Raw genomic sequence first — 21,320 nt, 5'->3', positions numbered from 1 at the left:
GGGCTGACGGATTAGAACACGGTGGCCGTGGTCCTGGGTACATAGGTGACCTGCCCCTCGGGGCCGAGGCCCAGGGGGCAGAGAGGACGGAGTCACAGGGCCAGGCAGTGGACTTGACCCGGTGCTTCGGGGGGTACAGGGTCTGGCTAGGCTGAGCTGTGCCCCCTCTGTGGGGGCAAAGGGACACATGTCTGGGATCGGGGAGCATGGATGCCCCCACCCTTGCTGGAGTCAGCTGATGAAGCCAAGCCCGTATCTCTGTGTGTGGTAAGAGGTAAAAAGCACCTAGAAGCACATGGGCCTGGGTTTTGGTGGGAGTTGATGGCCCTGAGAGGGTCTGGAATGTGTGGGAACCAGGATCTTGGCACAGTTCCTCTGCCTGACGTGGGGGGTGAGTGGGGCATCCTCTGAGCAGCTCCTAGCCTGTCACAGTGGCACCCTGGGCTGCGTTTCAGGGGCATCGACTTGGGGCCGCTCCCAGCAGGGTCTCCAGGGGAAGCCGAGAAGACTGGGCTTCGTCCTGTGGGCAGCGGCGGGTCTTTGAAGAACTGAAGAGTTTTGTGTAAAAATCCTGTTCCTCCTCACGGAAGACGGGCCCAAGTCAGCAGCCACTGGCCCGCTCCCTCCGTGTGTCCTCAGGTCCAAATGAGCCCGTGCAGAGCCCCAGGAGGGCCTCTCAGCGTGGTCGGCCAGCGTGGGGAGAAAGTCAGAAAGGAATGCGGTGCAGAACCTGCTGGGGAGACGCGTACACGTGCACACACGTGCATGTGCAAATACACACACACGCACACATGGGCACGCGCAGCTCATATACCAGCAAGGGTGACGCTACCAGGAGGCAGAGGGGGCTCTGCGTCCGGAGCACAGCGGGGCCTCGGAGGGAGGAAGGATGCTCTGGGAGAGCAGTGATGTGGGTGGAGGTAACAGAGGTGGAGAGTATTTTGCGATGTGATCGGGGTCCTGAGGCGTCAAGCGGCCCAGGGTCCTCCTGTGCCCAGGGCCCTCTGTGGGCCAGCTCTGACCCAGTCTAATGGCACGCACTCTCTCCCTCACACTCAGGGGACGCCCGGGCCTCAGGCCTTGAGTCCAGAATCCTGATTCTGGGCATGGGGTGTGGTGGGCTGGGGAGCAGGCATTCCAAGCACAGAACATTCTCTTCCCAGGCCTCGGCTTCTGCAGCCCACAGCGCTGGCAGGCCCGCCTGGGCCTGAGGCTCAGACTGGGGCCGGGGCAGATTGCAACACGGCCCCTCCTAGGAAGTGTCCCGAACAGCGTGCTGAGGCCATTGCCCTGGAGGTGCCTCAGACCCCCAAATAGTGCCCGGCCCCCAGCCCGCTGCCCCCGGGAGGGCGGGTCCCGCCCTCCTGGCGCCCTTGTCGCCGCTCACCGGGATTGCCTCCCACACACGCACGGGCCGTGGCCAGATGTCTCCTTGATGCAGACCTTGGAAAATGTGCCATGTGTCTGTGACTGCCAACAAAAATGTTTAATCAGTTGCTGCGGTTCTTCCATCTATCCCTCTGCTTTGGTTTTATTGGCTTTGCAGAATTTATTACCCAGCGTTAATTTGGCATTCCCTTCCTGTCACTGCCGGAGACGAGCCACCTGAAACAGACAGGCTCTGTGCAGAGGAATCAAGGCGTCAGCCTCCCACCCGCCCCGCCCCACCCTTACGGCAGGGAAGGGGCAGGGCTTCCCACGAGCTCAGCTGGGGGCTGGGGGAGAATGACTGCGACCTTGGACCTTGTCGGAGATGGCGAGGGTGGGGGCGGAGCTGTAACGTGAGAGGAACGAAGGGTAACAGGAGTAACGGGAGTAACAGAGGAGTAACAGAGGGGTAACGGGAGTAACAGAGGGGTAACAGGACTAACAGAGGGATATCAGGAAAGTAACCTCCCCTAGTACACCCAGCCCAGCCTGAGCAGAGGGGCTCGTACCCAATGATCTCCTAAGGAGGCAGCCCAGCCAGCAAGCCTGGGCTTCCACGGAGCTCCTGGGACAACCTAGCATCGGAAGAGGTTAGGACAGTCCCACAGAGGCCTCCCACCCCTGCTCCCCAGAGGGCTGGAAATGCGCAAAGGTGTCTGTGCTTCTCACAGTGGCTGGGGAACCTCTAGTGGGAAGGGCCAGGGGAGCCAAACATCCCTCAGCCACGGAGCAGGCCTGCATATTTGGCTGCTGAAAACGCCCGCGGTGTCCCTTTAAAACCACACGGATGGAGACGGCAGCCCAGGGTCCCACAGCCAGTTCCCACCACAACCGGGCCCAAGTCTCTGGACCCTTCCTCCGGTCTGTCGCCACGGCCTCCTCCCTGCGGCCCTGGTGCCGGCAGGGGCGGAGCAGGCCAAGCATCTGGGGGGAGGGCCTGGGCCAGCAAGTGAGAAAGGCGAAGCCCGGCCCGGCCACACCTCTGACCACAGACCCGGGGGAGGCGGGTGCCAGCCCTTCAGGGCTATAGCCCCTCTTCCTCTGGGTCGTGCCCAGGGACGTGGCTGTGGGCCGAGGGCGGGGGTCCCTTGGAGCCTGCTTGGCCTCACACGGGTGTGGTGTCACAGGCACGTTCCAGGCAGGTCCGACTCAAAGGACTCCTGACGCCAGGCAGCCTTCCGCCTCGTCCCGGGCGGTATCCTGCGCCTCGTCTCAGCGGAGCTTTAGGACAGCCCCTGAACGGGGCGGGACACTTTGTGAGGTGGGAGCGGAGGCCTAGGAGGAGCAGAGCCCTGCCAGGCCTGCAGGCACACGGGTGGGACAGAGCCAGGGCTCCGGGCGGGCGTGCAGTGCACCAGCCCACCCTTGCCCACCTCGGAGCTCTGAGGGCTGCTCCGGGGGCCGCTCCCCAGAGCACAGAGTTAGGCCCAAAGAAGGGAAGTCCGGGGCTGGCTTGTGCTCCGTGTGAGGACATCTGTGCAAACAGGCGGAGCTGTTCCGCAGTGAGCATAGGCACCCTGCACAGTCCGTCAGGCCGCGTGGGGGCCCTGCAGGGGCCCGAGGTGACATGGGTGCCTGGGAGGCTTCCTGGGCCCTGCCGCGCTAGGTCAGGCGGGGTCATCCCGCTTCCACGGGGCCCTGCAGCACCGAGACCGGGCAGAGCCTTCGGAATCCAGATGGAGAATTGTGCAAACGGTGTTTCCAAAGGGCCGCCCCGCCCTTGGCTGAGACCGGGCCCAGTGGCCACTTGCAACCAGGGAGGCCAGCTGCTTCTCTTCCTGAGACTGCAGGAGGCCTTGGGGCCTGGCCAGGCTGGGCCACCCTGCAGCAGGGCCGTCGTGCAGGTCATGGGATGTTGGCCCCATCCCCTAACTGGGATGCAGATGCAGAGAGGCCCAACTCCTTTCCTGGAAGAGGGGAAAGCTGACCCATGGCTGGCCTTCTAGGATGGGAGCCTCAAGGCGGTGGCAGCAGCTGTCACATCCTCCTCCTCCTCCTCCTCCTCCTATTTATTATTATTAGGATTCTATTGAGGTGAAATGTACATAACAGAACCTTTTAAAGATTCAGTGGCATCAGGGTAGCATTTAGCACACACAGTGCTGTGCACCCGTCACCCCTTCCTAGTTCCAAAGCATCTTCCTCACCCCCAAAGGAGATCCTGCCCCCATTAAGTGGCCACTCCCCCGCCCCCCCTTTCCCACAGCCACTGCCGACCATTAATCTGCTTCTGTTTCTGTGAACTTAAACTACTCGGGATATTTCATGTCAGCAGAATCGTATGATATATGACCTTGTGTATCTGGCCCTTTCACGCAGCGTGTTTCCAAGTTCATCCACACTGTAGTGCGGATCCGTGTCTCGTTCCTTTTTATGTCTCAGTACTATTCCACTGTATGGATAGATCACATTTTGTATATCCACCCATCAGGTGATCAAGGTTTCCTTTAACATCAGCTGTTAGGGCCATCTCCTCCCCAGCGCCGCCTCTCAGAGTTGTGCCGGGCTGCCCTGGGTCTGCAGGGAGCCTGGCCTCCTGGGTTACCTGTGCCATGTGCCAGGCAGGGGCCATTGCTGACATGCAACGATGAGCCACCCCAAGATCCTGGATCTGTGAGGGGTCCATTTCCTGCCTGTTGCCTCCTCTCGGGAGGGCCCTGGTGAGCCTCAGTCATCAGACGGAAGGCAAGAAAGTTGTACTTCTGAGAGATGAGGATGCATTTTCTTCCGCTCAGTGTCTGAAGAGAATTAGAGAAAAGGGAGCTAGTTTGGCCACTAGTTGCTGTGTGGCCTTGGGCAGGTCACTGGCCCTCTCTGTGCCTCAGATTCCCCAGCTTTAACGTGAGGGAACTGGACCCATCCTCGGGGTTGTTTTCTTGGCTCTATGGGAGGTGGAGCCACTGCTCGTGCTTAGGAGAGAGATGTTATTCTCTGTCTCCTCCAAGTTTCAGAGAGTGGAGGGAAATTGGGGCTCCAGACTTGTGTCAGTCCGGCTGTCAGAGTCCCCGCACATCATCTCACTTCTAGTCTCACGTTTCCCATCCATGACATGAATAGCTGCCCTACCACCTCACAGGACAAGGCTGGTAGGATCATGAAAGTGCCTTGAAAAGGGCAAGAGGAAAAAGCGGGTGAGATCCCAGGGCAGTGGACTCATCAAAGGATCAGGCTTGATTTTAGAAGGTTGGGTCCTGCCACCCCCAGCCCATGTCATTGCCCTGCCCCTGTGGCATTAGCCCTAGAGCAAGCCTGCTTTTCTGCCACTGCCTGGAGTCCTGAACACCTTGTCCTGAACGCCTCAACCAGGCCTCCTTGGAGCTGTGTAGAGAGAAGAAAACAGCCCCACTGTGCAAGTCCACATAGACGGAAAAAGGGCGTTCGATTCACACTGTAGATTTGCTTATTGGAACAGTTTCCTGGAAGATGGCATCAAATGTCTAGTTTTTTAAATGAGTGTATTATATTACAGCAGTTTTCCAGTAGATACAAGTGTCCTAGGGCAGGGACACCTCTTTCCAGTGTTCATGAAGGTGCCACACGAGCTAGTGGTGGCCCTGACAAACTCTGTTTACTTCTGGAAGTGGCTGGGCTTGTGCTTTCTGCCTGGAAGGACTGTCCCACCTTCCACGGCCTGAGTCCTTCCCTTCCTTCAAGGCTCGGCACAGGCCCCCCTCCCCACCTCAGGCAGCCCGTCCTGAGCAGCCCACACGGCCCTCCCCTTCTCTGGACTCTTGAACCCACTGTTAGTTCACTTCCTTGGGCACCAGTTTTGTCCCCAGCTGTAAGCAGGGAAACAGAAGCCTCGTATGCCTTACGATGCATACCTCGTTTCATTGCACTTTGCAGATACTGCGTATTTTACAAATTGAAGGTTTGTGGCAACCCTGCCTTGAGCAAGTCTATCTGCGCCATTTTCCCAACAGCATCTGCTCATTTCGTGTCGCTGTGTCACAGTTTGGTAATTCTCGCAGTATTTCAGACTTTTTCTTTATTGTTTTATTTGTTGTGGTGATCTGTGATCAGTGATCTTTGATGTTACTTTTGTAATTATTTGGGGACACCAAGAACAGCACCCGCGTACGACGGTGAACTTAACCGATTAATGTTGTGTCTGTTCTGATTGCTCTGCCCACCGGCTGCCCCCCAGTCTCTCTCGCTTTCCTCGGCCTCTCTATTCTCTGAGACACAATATTGAAATTAGGCCAAATAATAACTCTATGACGGCCTCTAAGTGTTCAAGTGAAGAGCCACACGTCTCTCACGTTAAATCAAAAGCTAGAAGTGATGATGCTTAGTGAGGAAGGCATGTCAGAAGCAGAGATAGGCCCAAAACTAGTCCTCCTGTGCCAAATGGTCAGCCAAGTTGTGAATGCAAAGAGAACTTTCTTGAAGGAAATTAAAAGTGCTGCTCCAGTGAACGCACGAAGGATGAGAAAGGGAAACAGCCTTATTGCTGATTTGGAGAAAGTTGTAGTGGTCTGGATAAAAGATCAAACCAGCCACAACCGTGCCTTAAGTCAAAGCCTAATCCAGGGCAAAGCCCTAATTCTGTGAAGGCTGAGAGAGGCGAGGAAACTGCAGAAAAAATGCTGGAAGCTAGCAGAGGTTGGTTCATGAGGTTTAAGGAAGGAAGCCATTTCCATAACATGAAAATGCAAGGTGATGCAGCAAGTGCTGATGTAGAAGCTGAAGAGTTATCCAGAAGGTCTAGCGAAGATCATGCATACAGGTGGCTACACTAAACAAAGGATATTCAGTGTGGACGAAACAGGCTTCTATAGGAAGAAGATGCCGCCTAGGACTTTCATAGCTAGAGAGGAGAAGTCAATACCTGGCTTCGAAGCTTCAAAGGGCAGGCTGATTCTCTGGTTAGGGGGTAATGCAGCTGGTGACTTTAAGCTGAAGCCAATGCTCATTTACCATTCTGGAAATCCTAGGGCCCTTAAGCATTATGTTAAATCTATTCTGCCTGTGCTCTCAGTGGAACAACAGAGCCTGGATGACAGCACGTCTGTTTACAACATGGTTTACTGAATATTTTAAGCCCACTGTTGAGACCTACTTTCTTTCCAAATATTACTGCTCCCCGACAACGTGCCTGGTCACCCAAGAGCTCTGGTGGAGATGTACAAGGAGATTCGTGTTGTTTCCATGCCTGCTGACACAATATCCATTCTGCAGCCCATGGAACAAGGAGTAATTTTGACTTTTGGTCTTGTTCTTTAAGAAATACATTTTGTAAGGCTCTAGCTACCACAGATAGTGATTCCTCTGATGGATTTGGGCAAAGTAAACTGAAAACCTTCTGGAAAGGATTCACTATTCTGGATGCCGTGAAGAACATTCGTGATTCATGGGAAGAAGTCAAAATAGCAACATGAACGGGAGTTTGGAAGAAGCTGATGCCAACGCTCATGATGACTTTGAGGGGTGCAAGACTCCAGTGGAGGAAGTACCTGCAGATGTGGTAGAAGCTAGCAAGAGGACTGGAATTCGAAGTGGAGCCTGAAGATGTGACTGAACTGCTGCAGCCTCATGATGAAACTTTCCTAGGTGGGGAGTTGCTTCTTATGGGTGAGCAAAGAACGTGGTTTCTTGAGATGGAATCTCCTCCTGGTGAAGGTGCTGTGAAGATTATTGAAATGACAACAAAGGATTGAGAATATGACATAAACTTAGCTGATGAAGCAGCAGCAGCAGGGTTTGAGAGGATTGACTGCAATTTTGAAAGAAGTCATATGGTGGTAAAATGTTATCAGAGAGCATGGCCTGCTACAGAGAAATTAATCATGAAAGGAAAAGTCAATCCAAGCGGCAAACTTCTTGTTATCTTCTTTGAAGAAATTGCCACAGTCACGCAGCCTTCAGCACCGCCACCCTGATCAGTCAACAGCCGTCAACATCGAGGCAAGATCGTCCGCAGTGAAAAGATTACCACTTGCTTGAGACTCAGATGGTCAGCATTTTTTAGCAATAAGTATTTCTTAACCAAGGTATATAGATAATTTTTTTAGACATAATGCTACTGCACGCTTAATAGACTACAGTATAGTGTAAACAGAACTTTTATACACACTAGGAAACCAAAAAATTCATGTGACTTGCTTTGTTGCAATATTCACTTTTTAAACATTTTAAAAAAACTTTATGGAAGTATAGTTGATTTACAGTGTTGTGTTAATTTCTGCTATACAGCTAAGTGATTCAGTTATACAAATATATATTCTTTTTCAGATTCCTTTCCATTATGGTTTATCTCAGGATATTGAATATAGTTCCCTGTGCTCTACAGTAGGACCTTGTTGTTTATCCCTCCTATATATGATAGGTTGCAGCTGCTAATCCCAAACTCTCAATCCTTCCCTCCCCCACCCCTTCCCCCTTGGCAACCACAAGTCGTTCTCTTTGTCTGCAGGTCCGTTTCTGTTTCATAGATACGTTCATTTGTGTTGTATTTTAGATTCCACATATAAGGGGTAGCATATGCTATTCCTCTTTCTGACTTACTTCGCTTAGTATGATAATTTCTAGGTTCATCCATATTGCTGCAAATGGCATTATTTCATTCTTTTTTACGGCTGAGTAATCTTCCATTGTATACACGTACCACATCTTCTTCATCCATTCGTCTGTTGATGGACATTTGTTTCCATGTCTTGGCTATTGTAAATAGTGCTGCTATGAACATAGGGGTGCATGTATCTTTTCAAGTTATAGTTTTGTCTGGATATGTGCCCAGGAATGGGATTGCTTGATCATATGGCAACTCCATTTTTAGTTTTTTGAGGAACCACCCCATACTCAATATTTGCTTTATTGAGGTGGTCTGGAACTGAACCTGCAAAATCTCTGAGGTGTGCCTGTATATTCTTCTCTCTCTCTGGATCACCTGGCATGGGCCTGGGCATCTGACACCCACCAGTGAAGGTGTGAATAAATTAAACATGTGAGAAACTCTTTTTCAAAATCTCATTTTCACTTCTTCGTTTGCCATGACCTTGACAGTGATCTTAGGGAGCATGAAAAGTTGGATATAGAGATGAATTTTCTAGACAAATTGGAACATACTGCTTTACACAAGTGTCAAGCTCACCATTGGTGGAAGCCTGCAAGCTCAGGCTAAATGACCAACTCATTGGGCTACTAGACAAGGGATGAAAAAACACTGGAAGGTGGTGGGGCCACGCAACGTAACCTTTAAGGCTTTAAGGCTCCCTCCAGCTCTGAGATTCTAGAAATAATCCCAGGCCCAGAATGTTCCACTTACCACCACATTCTCAGCAACACCTGATCTGTGCAAGTGGGGAGAGCTGGGCTAATACTTCTTCCTCCTGGAGGAGGGACCTCGTAGGGAAGAAGCACGATGACCCTTGGCCTCAGACACAGACCAAGACCTCCTGCCGGGCCATCAAGGTGACGTTCAGGAGGCGCTGGGAGGCCACGGTGCAGACAGTCCAAAGGTTGGGTCCCTGGTGACTCCGCTGTGTAAGCACAAGGCTCCATCTCATCACCCTGATGTGTGACAACAATGTGCATGTTTACAAGGCAAAGTCTGCCCCGTGCAGAAAATTAACTAAATACACACAAGACAAAATCAGGAGACACAAATCGCCCATATTCTCATCGCGCACAGGCACTTCATAACTAAGTTAATAGTTATTACCTTAGTTTAGGTCTAGCATAAAGTGTGTGTACGTACACACTTTAAGCAAAATGTTCTAGAACCCACTGTTTGTCTATTAAGATTTTGTAAATGTCTTGTCATGTACATACTTTTACAGCCACACGTTTAGGGGGAGTCTGCCTAGTTTATTTTTTCTTTAATTAGGAAATAGTTGAAACACATCAAAAGCACAGCGAGTCATTTAATGCACACCTGTGTTCCCACCACCCAGCTTTGTCAAATCCTGACATTTGGATGCCCCCAGTTTAACCCTCCTCTTGGATTTTTAGGATTTCTCCCCGTTTTCTACTGTTATAAACAGCAGCAGCCCTGAAGACTCACCCCATCTCAGTGTCCCCCAGCTTGGGTTCAAAAGCAGCTTCCTAGAAGCGGGAAGGAAAGTGGATTCTCAGCCAGGCGTATCGGTGTTCCTGCAGCCTTCGGCGCACAGCCATCATTCTGCGCTTCCCTAGTGAAGCAATGACCACTGAGCCCATGGGACCCTACCCCTGGCTCCTCTCCTGCCCAAAGTTCTCCCCTCTGCCCTCACCTGGCACCACTTCCAGGTGTTCCTGGTTGTCATGGCTTGTCCTCCCCGCCCCGACCACAGTTCATTCATGTGGGCCAGTGGCATAGAGCGTCTGAGCCTCTTGGTTCAGCCTCCTGCCAGCTTTCTGGTCCTGGGGAGGTTGCTTTGCTTCTCAGAGCATCAGCCTTTCTCATCTTTAAGAGGAGGTTAACAATATCCGTCTTAGAGGGATTTTGTGAGAAATGAGATAATGTGCATAAAGTTCCTCTATTAGTCTAGGTTTTCCAGAGAAACAGAACCAACAGATATAACCCAGACGTATATATTTACATAATATAAAGAGATTTGTAAGTTTTGGTTCACATTGTTATGGCGGTAGAGAATGCAGGACCTGTAGACTGCAAGCTGGAGGCCCAGGAGAGCTGACAATGTACATCTCGGGTGCACGTCTGAATCCGCAGGCAGAAGACCACCCCGTTCAATGTCCCATTTCAAAGACAATCAAGCAGAGAGAGCAAATCCTTCCTTCCTCTGCCTTTTGTTTTCTTCAGGTCTTCAGTGGATTGGATAGGATGAGGCCCACTCACATGGGGGAGGGCAATCAACTTTTAACTCAGTCTACCGGGTCAAACGCTAACATCATCCACAACATCCTCCCCCCCACACCCCAAAGGTTGTCTGGCCAGATCCCTGAGGCCCAGCCAAGCTGACACACAAAATTAAACTCCTAGTTCCTAATATAGAGCCTGGCACAGAGGAGACACTCGATAAATGGAAGTTCTTGGTTATTTATTCATTCAGCCCACATTTTTGAGTGTCTCCGCGCCAGATGCTGTAGCCCATGCTGGGTGTGAGGATTCTGCCCTGATCGTCAAGACGCAGGCCCAGCTCAGGTGTTTACAGTCTGCTGGGAAGCCGCCAACCAGACGTGTATAATGAGAGAACCGGGAACGGAGCTTAAATCTCCCACTGCCGTCAGTGGGAGACCTCAGAGGCGAAGCAAGCTGCTTGCAGATGTGTAAGCTGCTAGGTAGGTGGTGGGCATGGAGGACCTTCAGGCAGCAGTCACAGAGCGGACAAGAGACAGAACACGAGAGACCACAGCATGTCTGGTTGTTGACTACGGCAGGGGAGATGGTGAGAGGTGTCCTGGCGACCAGGCCAGGTCATGAAGTCCCCTCCATGTCTTGCTCAGGAGTGGGGGTCTTGTTCTGAAGGCAGTGGGGAGGGGACTCCAAGCAGGAGAGGGGTGTGATGAAACTGGCCTCTTAGAGAAATCGCCTTGGCAGCTGGTGAGGAGCTGAGGTTGGAGGTGGGTGGGGAGTCTGGAGTTTGGAGACTTTTTAGGAGGTGTGGTTCAACTGCAAGGGGTGAAAGGGTTGACCCAGAGCAGCGGAAGTGGGACTGAGAAAGGGACAAGCTGGAGAGAGTTGAAGGAGCTAAATTCTGCAGGACTTGGGGACTGGCCGTCCTGGGGGTAGCGTGTGAGCAGGAGGGAGGGCGAGCACGCTTTTGGGGCGGGGGCAGGGGGTAGCGGGGGACTGGCTTCCTAAGAGGGGGTGGGGATGCCCTTTGCTACGCACGGGAACGGCTGCAGGAGGAGGTCTCAGCTGGAATTGTGGGCCAGTTTGGGGGGGGGGGTGCTTCAGGGTGTCGGGTGGGAGTTGAAACCAGGGGTGCAATGGCAATTGTCGGGGAGTGGGGGAGCATGAGAGGAGAGGAAGTGGAGCCCTGGGAAACAATTTTGGGATGGAAAGCTGACCCAGAAGGTGTAGCCAGGGAGGTGGGAGGAGAACCCAGAGAGTGTGGGATCCTGGAAACAGTAGGAGGCTTTTTAGAGCAAGGAAGCCGCCAGGGCACCTGGAGCTGCCGAGGGGTCAGCGGTAACCAGGTGAGAGCAGTTTTCCTGGAGGGGTGAGGGCTGGTGTCAGATGGCAGTGGGTTTAGTGGAAACACCTCTGCAGAAACCTGGGCAAAGAGAGAGAGGGCAGTGGCCTAAGGAAGACATGGGGTCAGTGAGGAGTGTTTCAGGATGGGGGAAGTGGAGGCGTTCACATGCCCACAGGGCGTTCTGGAACAAACCTCGCACAGCTTGTGGATTCCAGTCTCTCTCCTCGTCACCCAAGCCTAGCACAGGGGCCCCCTGCACAGGGAGCACACAGCCGGGTCATGTTAGCGCTTAAGTCACTGCCACTTGGTCACGTTGTCGCCACCCTGCTCTACCGTGCAGGCCTTGAACCCATTCTTTTAAGATAGCTGGGAACCGCCTGCCAAAATGAACCCAGCACGGCAGGAGGCAGCGCAGCCAGTGTGCCTGGGAACCCAGGTCCCCTGGAGATGTCGGCTACTGCGTCTCGGAGGGGGCTCACTTTTAGACCGCTAAGGAGGTGGCTGCCCAGGGAGGACGCAGTCTCCCTTCACCATCGCCAGCCGCGCGGATTTGGAAGACGGTGGGGAGAAGGGAAGGGGAGGGGCTTACTCTGCTCCTGTTTTATCAACGCCTAACCCCAGGGGGCGCCCTTCTGCCGCCCTGCAATCACCCCTCGAAAGGTTTGTCACCCAGCAAACCTTTCTTCTGCAAACCAGTTCCAGAGGGCTTTCAACCCCCGCAAACGTTCCTCACATTTCCTGAGTTCTTGTAGCTGGATCCCGACTCCACGTCTTGCACTCGCTGCTCTGGTTTAACAGGGGGCTTGCAGGGGAGAGAGCCTGCAACCATCTTAGCAGCAAAACCTTGCCCAAGGGTAGGTCTGCCTCTTGAGGAAGCACCAGGGGTCAGCTGCCAGCGGCCTGGTGCCCACCGTGGGGATTCCTTAGGCCAGGCTGCTCCCCCGAGCCATGCAACACCTGCTCCCCAACCCCGCCGGCTGCAGCGTTGCAAGGGCACAGGCTCAGGGCGAGATGTGTTCTGCTCCCTTTTCCCCAGCTGGTGGGCCCAGCTTTGGGGATGGCTCTGCAGGGGGCAAGGGGGCCAGCCCCCATTCTGTTCACCAGCCGGTGAGCCAGGGGATCTCCCTCTGCCTGGAAAAGGGGAGCCTTGGAAAAATTTGCTTAAAGGCATCTGATAGACTAGCAGATGTTTTTGCCTGCATCTCTCAAGGGTCCCAAATCCTCCTCAGGCCCCATCCCAGGAAAAGAGGCTGATTCCCCTAGGGGAGGGGCTCAGGACTTGGGGAGCAGAAGGCCAGGAGTCCATGCTGCCACCTGAGCGAGGCAGGGCCCGGAGCAGGTGCAAGGCTCAGGACTTCCCACCCTGCCCTCATTTACCTGAAGCCTGAGCCCCTTCCCTTGGGAGAAATGAGGGGAGTCCCTCCTGAGAGCAGGGCTTGCCAAGGAAAGAGATGAGGGCTTCTGGGGTGGGAAGGAAGAGGGGCCTGGGGACCAGAAGGTTTCCCTGCTGCTCTCAGCCTCAGTTTCTGCATCTGAAAAATGGCACAAGCATTTGGTTTATAGTAAATAATAAATAGTGACATCCTGGAGATTTTGCCAAGCCTATCTTGAGTGTCAGAGCATCCACGTCTCTGGGAGGCAAGACTGGAATGAGGGAGGCTGAAAACCCTTAGTCCCAGGTGGGACAGAGGCAGGTGGAGCTGGGGGTCCAGGTCCCTCAGTCCCACCCTCCTCAAAGCCCTTTGCAAATCTTAGGGGAAGGATTGCAAGGCTGAAGACCCTGGGGGTGGGGATGGGTGATAAAATAACCCTTCTTTTTGCCCTCCTGCAGTGCTGTTAACAAAACTCTTTCCAGCGGAGCTCTGTAGCAGCTGACCGGCTGAGGCAGGCAGCATGGGGGCACTAGTTCCACTTTCCTCCAGGCCAGCTGAGGGCTTTGGCCGATATCACAGGGTTAGTAAGGGATAGTGAGAGCCTAAAAAGGGGACCTGACCTTTGACTCCTGATCTAACTCTCTTTCTCCTTGTTGCACATGGGCCTGTGGCCTCCCTGGTTTCACCCAGGGCATTGTCACTTTACACGTCCTCGCTGTTCTGTTAGGTACCCCAGGGGAGTTTGTTAAAAAGACATATTCCTGGGCCCTGCACCCAGAGAGCCTGAAATCCTGGATCTCCATGAGAGCCCAGGAATCTTCCTTTTAAACACAACCTCCAGATGATGCTGAAGCGGGGGGTCCTTGCCTGCACTTTGAGAATCACAAGCCATCAATGTCAGCCTGGGTGAGACCAGGTGCTGGGGGCCATGAAGCAGAAGGGCAGCGTGGCTGTGTCCCTGCCTCTGTGGACGGCAAAGGATGCTACAGGGGGAAAGCCCCTGCATGGTGTATTTCAGAGCTGGTTTCTCATTCCAGCTTTGACCCTGACTCAGAACAGCCAGTTCCAGCCCATTTCCCATCTATAGCGGGAGGCTGGCCCAGAAGCTGTTTCCCAAGCCATCTCTGCAGCTGCCTCTTGGCGGTTCTGTTTCCATGGGCTCTGCTAGGAAGGAAAGGCTCCCTCGGAGGGTGGGTCTCCTGTGGATGGGCCAGAAAGGAGAGAAGGCAGGTGGCCAGTGCTCCTGCTACTCCTCTTGCCTACCCGGTACCACCTTGGCCCATAAGCCCATCCAACCTCCATCCCTTCCTAGATCACAGAGGCTCTGTGTGTGCTGTCTGCTGCCTGCTCCTCTCCTCTCTGGGGTTCCTGGCTGAGTCTCAGCCTGGCCAGCTCCCTTCCTCATCCCCCCACCCCACACCACCCGGGCCACTGACTTTTCAGTAAATGCTGCTTTGTTTATAAAGAAACAAGATGATTCCTTTTTCGTGAGGTTCCTAGAGTAGTCAAACCGAGAAACAAAAGTGCATAGTGGTTTCCAGAGGCTGTGGGAAGGGGGAAATGGGGAGTGAATGTTTAATAGGCACAGAGTTTCAGTTTTAGGTGATGAAAAAGCTCTGGAGGTGGATGGTGGTGTGGTTGCACAACAATGTAAATGCACGTAATGCCACAGTGCACTTTTAGAAATGGTTACAATTGTAAAATTCATGCTATGTGTATTTTACCACAATTTCAAAAGAAGGACCAGCAGCAGGAGGAGGACGAGAGGACAAGGAATCCTATTTGGGCCAGGCCCTGCTCCCCTCTGTGCTAGCCTGGGCTTTTTGCTTCGGGAGCCCCAGAATTGGGATTTGGGGATGGATGTGGCTGGTGTATCATTTCAGAGGAGACAAATGCTGAGTTTCAAAGTCAGCACAATTCGAGGGAGTGATCAGTAACGAAAATAGGACAATATCTGGCATTCTTATACAGCCTGAGTACGCTACGCAGAGTCAAAAACCTCTGGGTCCAAATGCCAACTCACCTCCCAGTGCCTGAGTGACCTTGGGCAGCTTCCTTGACTTCTCTGAGCTTCAGCTTCCCCCTCTGTAAGATGAGGAGGGCTGGCCCAGCATCTACAACCCACTGATTTATACTAGATGGCAAATATTAGTCTCATAAAGAGTTGGAAGATTTGCATCTTCTAACCCATCTCTTCAGCAGAAGGGGAAAGTGAGGCCCAGAGATGTTATTTGACTTGCCCAAGGCCACACAACCGGCCCATTACTGAGCTGTGACCTCAAGATATTGGACCTCAACCCAGATCTCTCTGCACCCACCCGGAGCTCTGGTGCAGTTAAGCGAGAGATTGGGACGCCACGTGGAACGGGCGTCCGGCTGCCATATGTCCCTCTGTGTTCTCAAAGATGGTGACATAACTGGCCGCCACCAGCATCCCTCCTTATCCCTTCAAGGAAATCAGGGTAGTCTTTTATGAGGAAGAGGTAATTTCTAGCAGCCAAGCCTTTTTGTGATATGAGTGTGGGTAGAGATCCCTCGGCTTTCTGCCGCTTTGCCGGGTTGGGATGGCTGGCCTCGTACTCTAGGCGTGTGGGAGAAGGGATGCCACCTAGTGTGAGTTACTGTGAACGTCTCATCTTGCTTCAAGGAAGGGCTTGTAACAGTTGTACCAGGGTCCTACAGAGACCAGCTTTTAAGTATCTTCTTTGAAGAAAGAGGTACTCTTGGTGAGGAAACCACCGCAGAAGGTGGAGTGAGGTACTGAGGGTTTTAAGGCATCAGTCGGGCGTGCATTTGTTCATTCGTTCACAGCGCATAAGCCCTCAGTGTCACTCGATGCCAGGGAGGAGGGGTAAAGGAAATAAATCAGACAGTGTCTATTGAGCCTTAGTTGGGGGAAGGAGGCAGGCAGTCACCACAAGGTAAGATGACGTGCTGTGGGGGGAGGGTGGTGACTGACGTTCCCAGGACTATGGGAGCACCCAGGACGGAGGCACCCAGCCTGGGGAGTATATAAAACTTCATGGAAGTGACGTTTGAGCCGCGGCCAGAAGGAGAAGGAGGCCTTTCCAAGAAGAGAAAGGGAAAAAGGCCCTGTCGGTTAGCACACAGGCCAAGATGCTGTAACAGGAAAACCAAAACCACAGGGGCTTAAACAGGTGGGGTTCGTTTCTCTCGCATGGAAGGACGGGTGGGGTCGGCAGTTAAGGCTCAGGCGGTGGCTTGGGGCTGGGGGGGACCCAGCATGCTTGCCGCCCAGCCCTCCCTAACGGAAGACACCTCCCCACCACACCCACACACCCACGTTCTAGTCTTTGGGAAGAGGGAAAGGGGAGGAAGAGCCTAATCCCTTAAAGGTCACAACCGGGAGGCGGTACACAGAGCTTCCCTTCCTCACAAGCCCTTGGCCAGAACGTGGTCACATGGCTACTCCAGACGCAAGGAAGGCTGGGAAATGTCGTCTTTTTCTGGGTGTCCATGCTGACATTCCAAGTATTGTGTAAGGAGAGTAGAGGGATTGGGAGTGGGGGGAGTCAAAGCCGCACGCAGAGACAAGGCAAAGGAGAAAGAGCGTGCGTGTTTGTAGATTTGCAAGTGGTCTGTGGCATGATGGGAGTGCAAGAGATGACTGGAGAGGGAGACAGGGTCCTGAGCCTCTTTCCAAGGACTCAAAGTGTCTCTGTCTGTAGTGGCAGCAGTGCAGGTGCTGAGCCGGGGGCTGGCACAGGCGGGGCAGGAGAGGGCCCGTGGGCTGAGAAACACTTCGGGGATGGTGAGGACCCCACTTGGCGGATGGTGAGGACGTCGCCCGTTATTGACCAGGAAGCAGAGCCCTTGACTCTGAGCTCTGGAATCGTCTCCACTGGGGGTGGGGGCAGGGAGAGCACTAGCCGTGACCTCTTTTCTCACTTCCTCTCCTCAGACTGTGCTTCGGATCGTGGTGCTCGGGATCTGGGATTACATTGAAAACAAAATAGAGGTAAAGGCCAATGTCCACCCCCACCCCCCAAGCCAGCCACCCTGGCAGCGGGAAAATGTCACCGTCCCACCCATGCCTGGGCGGGAGCCATCACAGAGGCCGGCTCCCCCAACAGGGGACGCGGGAGCCTGTTAGCTGTGCTTTTGGGTGGGCAGGGAGGGTGGCGAACTGAGACAGCTTCCAGCAAAGGAACCGTCTGAAACATCTCCTTGAAGTTCTGCAAAATTTTAAAAACTATTCTTTAAAAAAGAAAAATGTATTTATTTATTTATTTATTTTTGGCTGCATCAGGTCTGTGTTGCAGAACGCGGAATCTTTTTTTTTTTTTACACCTTTTTAAAAAATACATCTTTATGGGAGTATAATTGCTTTGCAGTGTTGTGTTAGTTTCTGCTGTACAACAAAGTGAATCAGCTATATGTATACATATATCCCCATTTCCCCTCTCTCTTGAGCCTCTCTCCCACCCTCCCCAAGCTACCCCCCTGTCATCCCAAAGCACCAAGCTGATCTCCTTGTACTATGCAGCAGCTTCCCACTAGCTATCCATCTTACATTTGGTAGTGTATATATGTCAGTGCTACTCTCTCACTACATTCCAGCCTCCCCTTACGCGGGCTCTTCGTTGCAGCACGGGTTCCAGAGTGTGTGGGCTTGGTAGTTGCGGTGCACGGGCTTAGTTGCCCTGTGGCATGTGGGATCTTAGTTCCCCGATCAGCGATTGAACCCGAGTCCCCTGCATTGGAAGGCAGGTTCTTAACCACTGGACCACGAAGGAAATCCCCAAAAGTTATCCTTGAATAATTTTGAAAAGCTTTTGAAGTGTGTTTTAAAACAAATCCACTCTAAAATGGCCCCATGATCAGAGAGCTGAGTGGGGAAACCATAAAAGTGTTTCTCAGCCTGAGTTTCTGCAGAGCAAACTGGTTGCTCTGTTTTGTGTAAAAATGGGTGGAGTATGGTGGGTGGAGATGAGGTGCTGGGGAGGCTGGCTGACCCCTGGAGTTTGGTGCACCCAGGACATGGCAAGGCAGGCAGTGTCTGGTACCCACTCCTTCCTCACCACTCTCGCTCCCCGCCACACACACTTTTTAGCCTCTTTTGGCCAAATGCTGGTAGCAGACACAGAGGCCTGAGCTGTGGAAGTCTCAGACCAAGGCAGGAACAAACAGATGGAAGGGCAGGGCCCAGAGCTGAAGTGCAGGCCAGGTCCCCTTCTCTCCAAGCTCTGCCTCCACGCAGAGTTAGAGACTCAGCACCAACACCAGATGGAGATGAGACGTGGGCTCTGGGCTCTTGCTTCCTCGGGGGAAAGGGCCTGCCTTCAGCCCCCACTGCCAATGAGGGATTCAGTGAGGCTGGCGCAGGAACCCTGCGACACGGGGTGCAAGCCCCATCCTGAGAAGGGACAAGATGCTGGAGACATATGCTTGAAAAAGAGGCTTGGAACAGCCCGAGGCTATCTGTACCAAGACCGGTGATGGGCTGAGGTCACGTGGAGGAGACACAAGGCGCAGGAGCACATCCAGGGTGGGAGGCCCCTAAAGACTGAGGAGGATCAGGAGAGGCAGCCAGAGATAGCGGTGACCTTCTGAAGGGGCTGCCGGGGGTCATTGGCCAGCACCGGCTGCTCTGCCTGCTCTGGTCTCTGGTTCCAGGACATTCAGGAAAGTGGCCCAGGGCACTGAAATCCACCTCCTCTCACAGGTGTTTGACGGGGCTGTGATCATCCTGTCCTTGGCGCCGATGGTGGCGTCCACCGTGGCCAACGGGCCCAGGAGCCCCTGGGATGCCATCAGCCTGATCATCATGCTCCGGATCTGGCGGGTGAAGAGGGTCATTGATGGTGAGTCCCAGGCAGGAAGGATGGCCTCTGGGGTCTCTCATCCCCCTGGCGGGGTACCCTCTCCCTGGTCCCCAGCCCCACGTCCCACCCTGTGAACACTGCGGGGTTTGACGTCTTGTCAGGAAGCCCCTAATCCAGAGTCCCTATCGAACTGGGATGTGATCAGGTCCAGCTTTGGAAGGCCCACCCAGGAAAGGCGCTGGGAGACCATCTCATCCATTCCTCTCAGTTCGCAGATGGGGAAACTGAAGCCAAGAGGGTCGAGGGTCAAACAGCAAAGCAGCTCTGAGCCAGTAGTGCAGCCCATGACTCCTGACGCCCGCCAGTGCTCTCTCCGCTGCTCACCCTCCCCCCATCTGCACAGGCTTTGCTCTTGGCTCTGACCCTGAGAACATCCGCTCCCTTCAGGGCAGGAACAGCGCCTTCTGGCTCTTCTCTGCCAGCTGTGGACAGCTGGATACCCTCATGCTGATGGATCTTGACAGCCCCCATTGTGAATGCTCTTCCCAGCTGTCCCCCCTTTCTCCTGACACATCAGGCATTGCTGTGCCACTGGGAACATCACGATAGAGATGTGCTGTGTGAACGGATGGGTGTTAATTTGCTACCCTCGCCCTGGGTGTGAACTGGCTTCAGCAGAGATCCAGGGAGGCAGCAGCCACTTGGGGCAGCCTCTGGGGCCTGGAGACAGGTCTCAGGGTCTCATGGGCTGTCCTCAAGTTTGGAAGAAAACAGAAAAATTTTGATTTCTCTCCTCTGCATGATTCCTGCAGCAGCCAGAGAACATCTGGAGGTTGGGAGTCTGTGGGTGGAAAGGGACTTGGAGAGTTGAGATGTGGAAAGTTCTAGAACATAGTGGCAAGGGAGGCATGTGACCGAAGTTCCTGAAGGGTCTGGAAGGGCTGGGTTCTGAGAGGTGTGGGAGGAGTGTGAAACGCAGAGGCCAAGGTCAGGTCAGGAGCTGATCTTGAGACTTCCCAAGAGCCCAGAGAACTGCCAAAGGAGGAGTCCATGGGGCTGCCACTGGCTGGGAGATCATGAGTCCCTCTAACCCAGACTCCAGGCTCTCTCTCTGGGTCTCAATGTATGTCTTTCATAAGCAGGATCCACTGTGAGTAACAGAGACTCAGAATAGCAGTGACTTAAAGCAGAAGATTATTTCTCCCACATTAAAGCCTGCAGACAGGCAGTCCAGGGCCAATAAGGAGCTTCTGTAGTCATGATCCCAGGTTCCTCACTTTTTGTTGCTTTGCTGCACGTAGCCTAGTTTCCAAAGTCACCCCCACGGTCCAAGATGGCTGCTTCAGTGCCTGCCATCACATCCTCATTTCAGCCAAGAGGAAGAAGAAAGGGAGGAAGAAGACAAAAGAGGCCAAAGGAAAGCCCCCAGCTGCCTTTTCTTTTTACCTGTCTTTATTGAGATATAGTTCACGTACCATAAAACTCACACATTTAAAGTACGTGATTGAATGTTTTTTAGTATATTCATAGAATTGTGCAAGCATCACCAAAATCTAAGTTTGGAGCATTTTTATCAGTTCAGAAAGAAACCCGTACCCATTAGCCTCACCCCTCATACCCCCCTCAGCCTTAGGCAACCACTAATCTACTTTCTGTCTCTGTAGATTTGCCGCTTCTGGACATTTTATATAAATGGAATCATTTGATATGTGGCCTGTTGTGTCTGGCTTCTTTCACTTAACGAAGTCTTCAAGGTTGTTCCATGTTGCAGCATGCATCAGTGCTTTATTCCTTTTTATTGTCAAATAGTACTCCATTGTCTAGATATACCACATTTTATGCATTTGTCAGCCGATGGCCATTTTGGTTGTTTCCCCTTTGGGCTGCTGTGGACACTGCTGTACAAGGTTTTGTATGGACATATGTTTTCATTTCTCTTAGATTCCTGGGAATGGAATTACTGGGCCATATGGTCACTATTTGTTGAATATTTTGAAGAACTCCTGTTTTCCAAAGCAGCTGCCCCATTTTACATTGCCATCAGCATTGTGGGAGGGTTCTAATATTTCCATTTCTTCATCAACCCCAGCTGCCTTTTAAGGAAGGCTTCTGGAAGCTGCTGCACAACACCTGCACTTACATCCCATTGTCTAGAATGCAGTCTGATGGCTGCTCACAGCTGCAAAGGAGACTGGAAAATATAGTCCTCAGACCAGGCAGCTGTGCACACAGCCAAAATTTAGGGTTCTTCTTTCACTATGGAAGAGGAGAAAAATAGGTATCTTGGTCATGATGGGTTAGGGGTCTAGCCCTCTTATACTTTCTGGGTGCTGTTGGGTACCTGACACCCACACACCCCCATCTTCCAGGAACCACACCTGGGCCTGAGCCTGCTGGTGGCTGGACACTGACCGGCCCCTCCCCGCCCAGCCCTGCCACTGCCAAGGTCTTCACGGGGCTATCTCTGTCTTCCAGCCTACGTCCTGCCTGTGAAGGTGGAGATGGAGATGGTCATCCAGCAGTACGAGAAGGCCAAGGTCATCCAAGATGAGCAGCTGGAGAGACTGACGCAGATCTGTCAGGAGCAAGGGGTAATGCACGGCCACGCTCAGTTCTGCCCAGTTCTGTCCAGGGCTGAGGACACCAGTGGT

General features: G+C 53.1%; 1 protein-coding gene across 5 annotated transcripts in view; it reads left to right on the top strand.

The window, feature by feature from the left end:
* Nucleotides 1-21,320, top strand: part of TMEM266 (transmembrane protein 266) — a 122,337-nt gene that overhangs the window by 73,171 nt on the left and 27,846 nt on the right. For all 5 annotated transcript variants that reach the window (XM_057723497.1, XM_057723498.1, XM_057723500.1 and 2 more), the window contains 3 exons: nt 16,806-16,862; nt 18,570-18,708; nt 21,145-21,260. In XM_057723497.1, coding sequence (XP_057579480.1) covers nt 16,806-16,862; nt 18,570-18,708; nt 21,145-21,260 — 312 coding nt within the window. The remainder of the gene's footprint in view (nt 1-16,805; nt 16,863-18,569; nt 18,709-21,144; nt 21,261-21,320) is intronic.

This window comes from Hippopotamus amphibius, chromosome 2, assembly GCF_030028045.1.
Source record: "Hippopotamus amphibius kiboko isolate mHipAmp2 chromosome 2, mHipAmp2.hap2, whole genome shotgun sequence".
In the NCBI taxonomy this organism is placed as follows: domain Eukaryota; kingdom Metazoa; phylum Chordata; class Mammalia; order Artiodactyla; family Hippopotamidae; genus Hippopotamus; species Hippopotamus amphibius.
The sequence above is the reverse complement of the archived record's forward strand: the minus strand, read 5'-3'. Positions and strand labels throughout refer to the sequence as shown.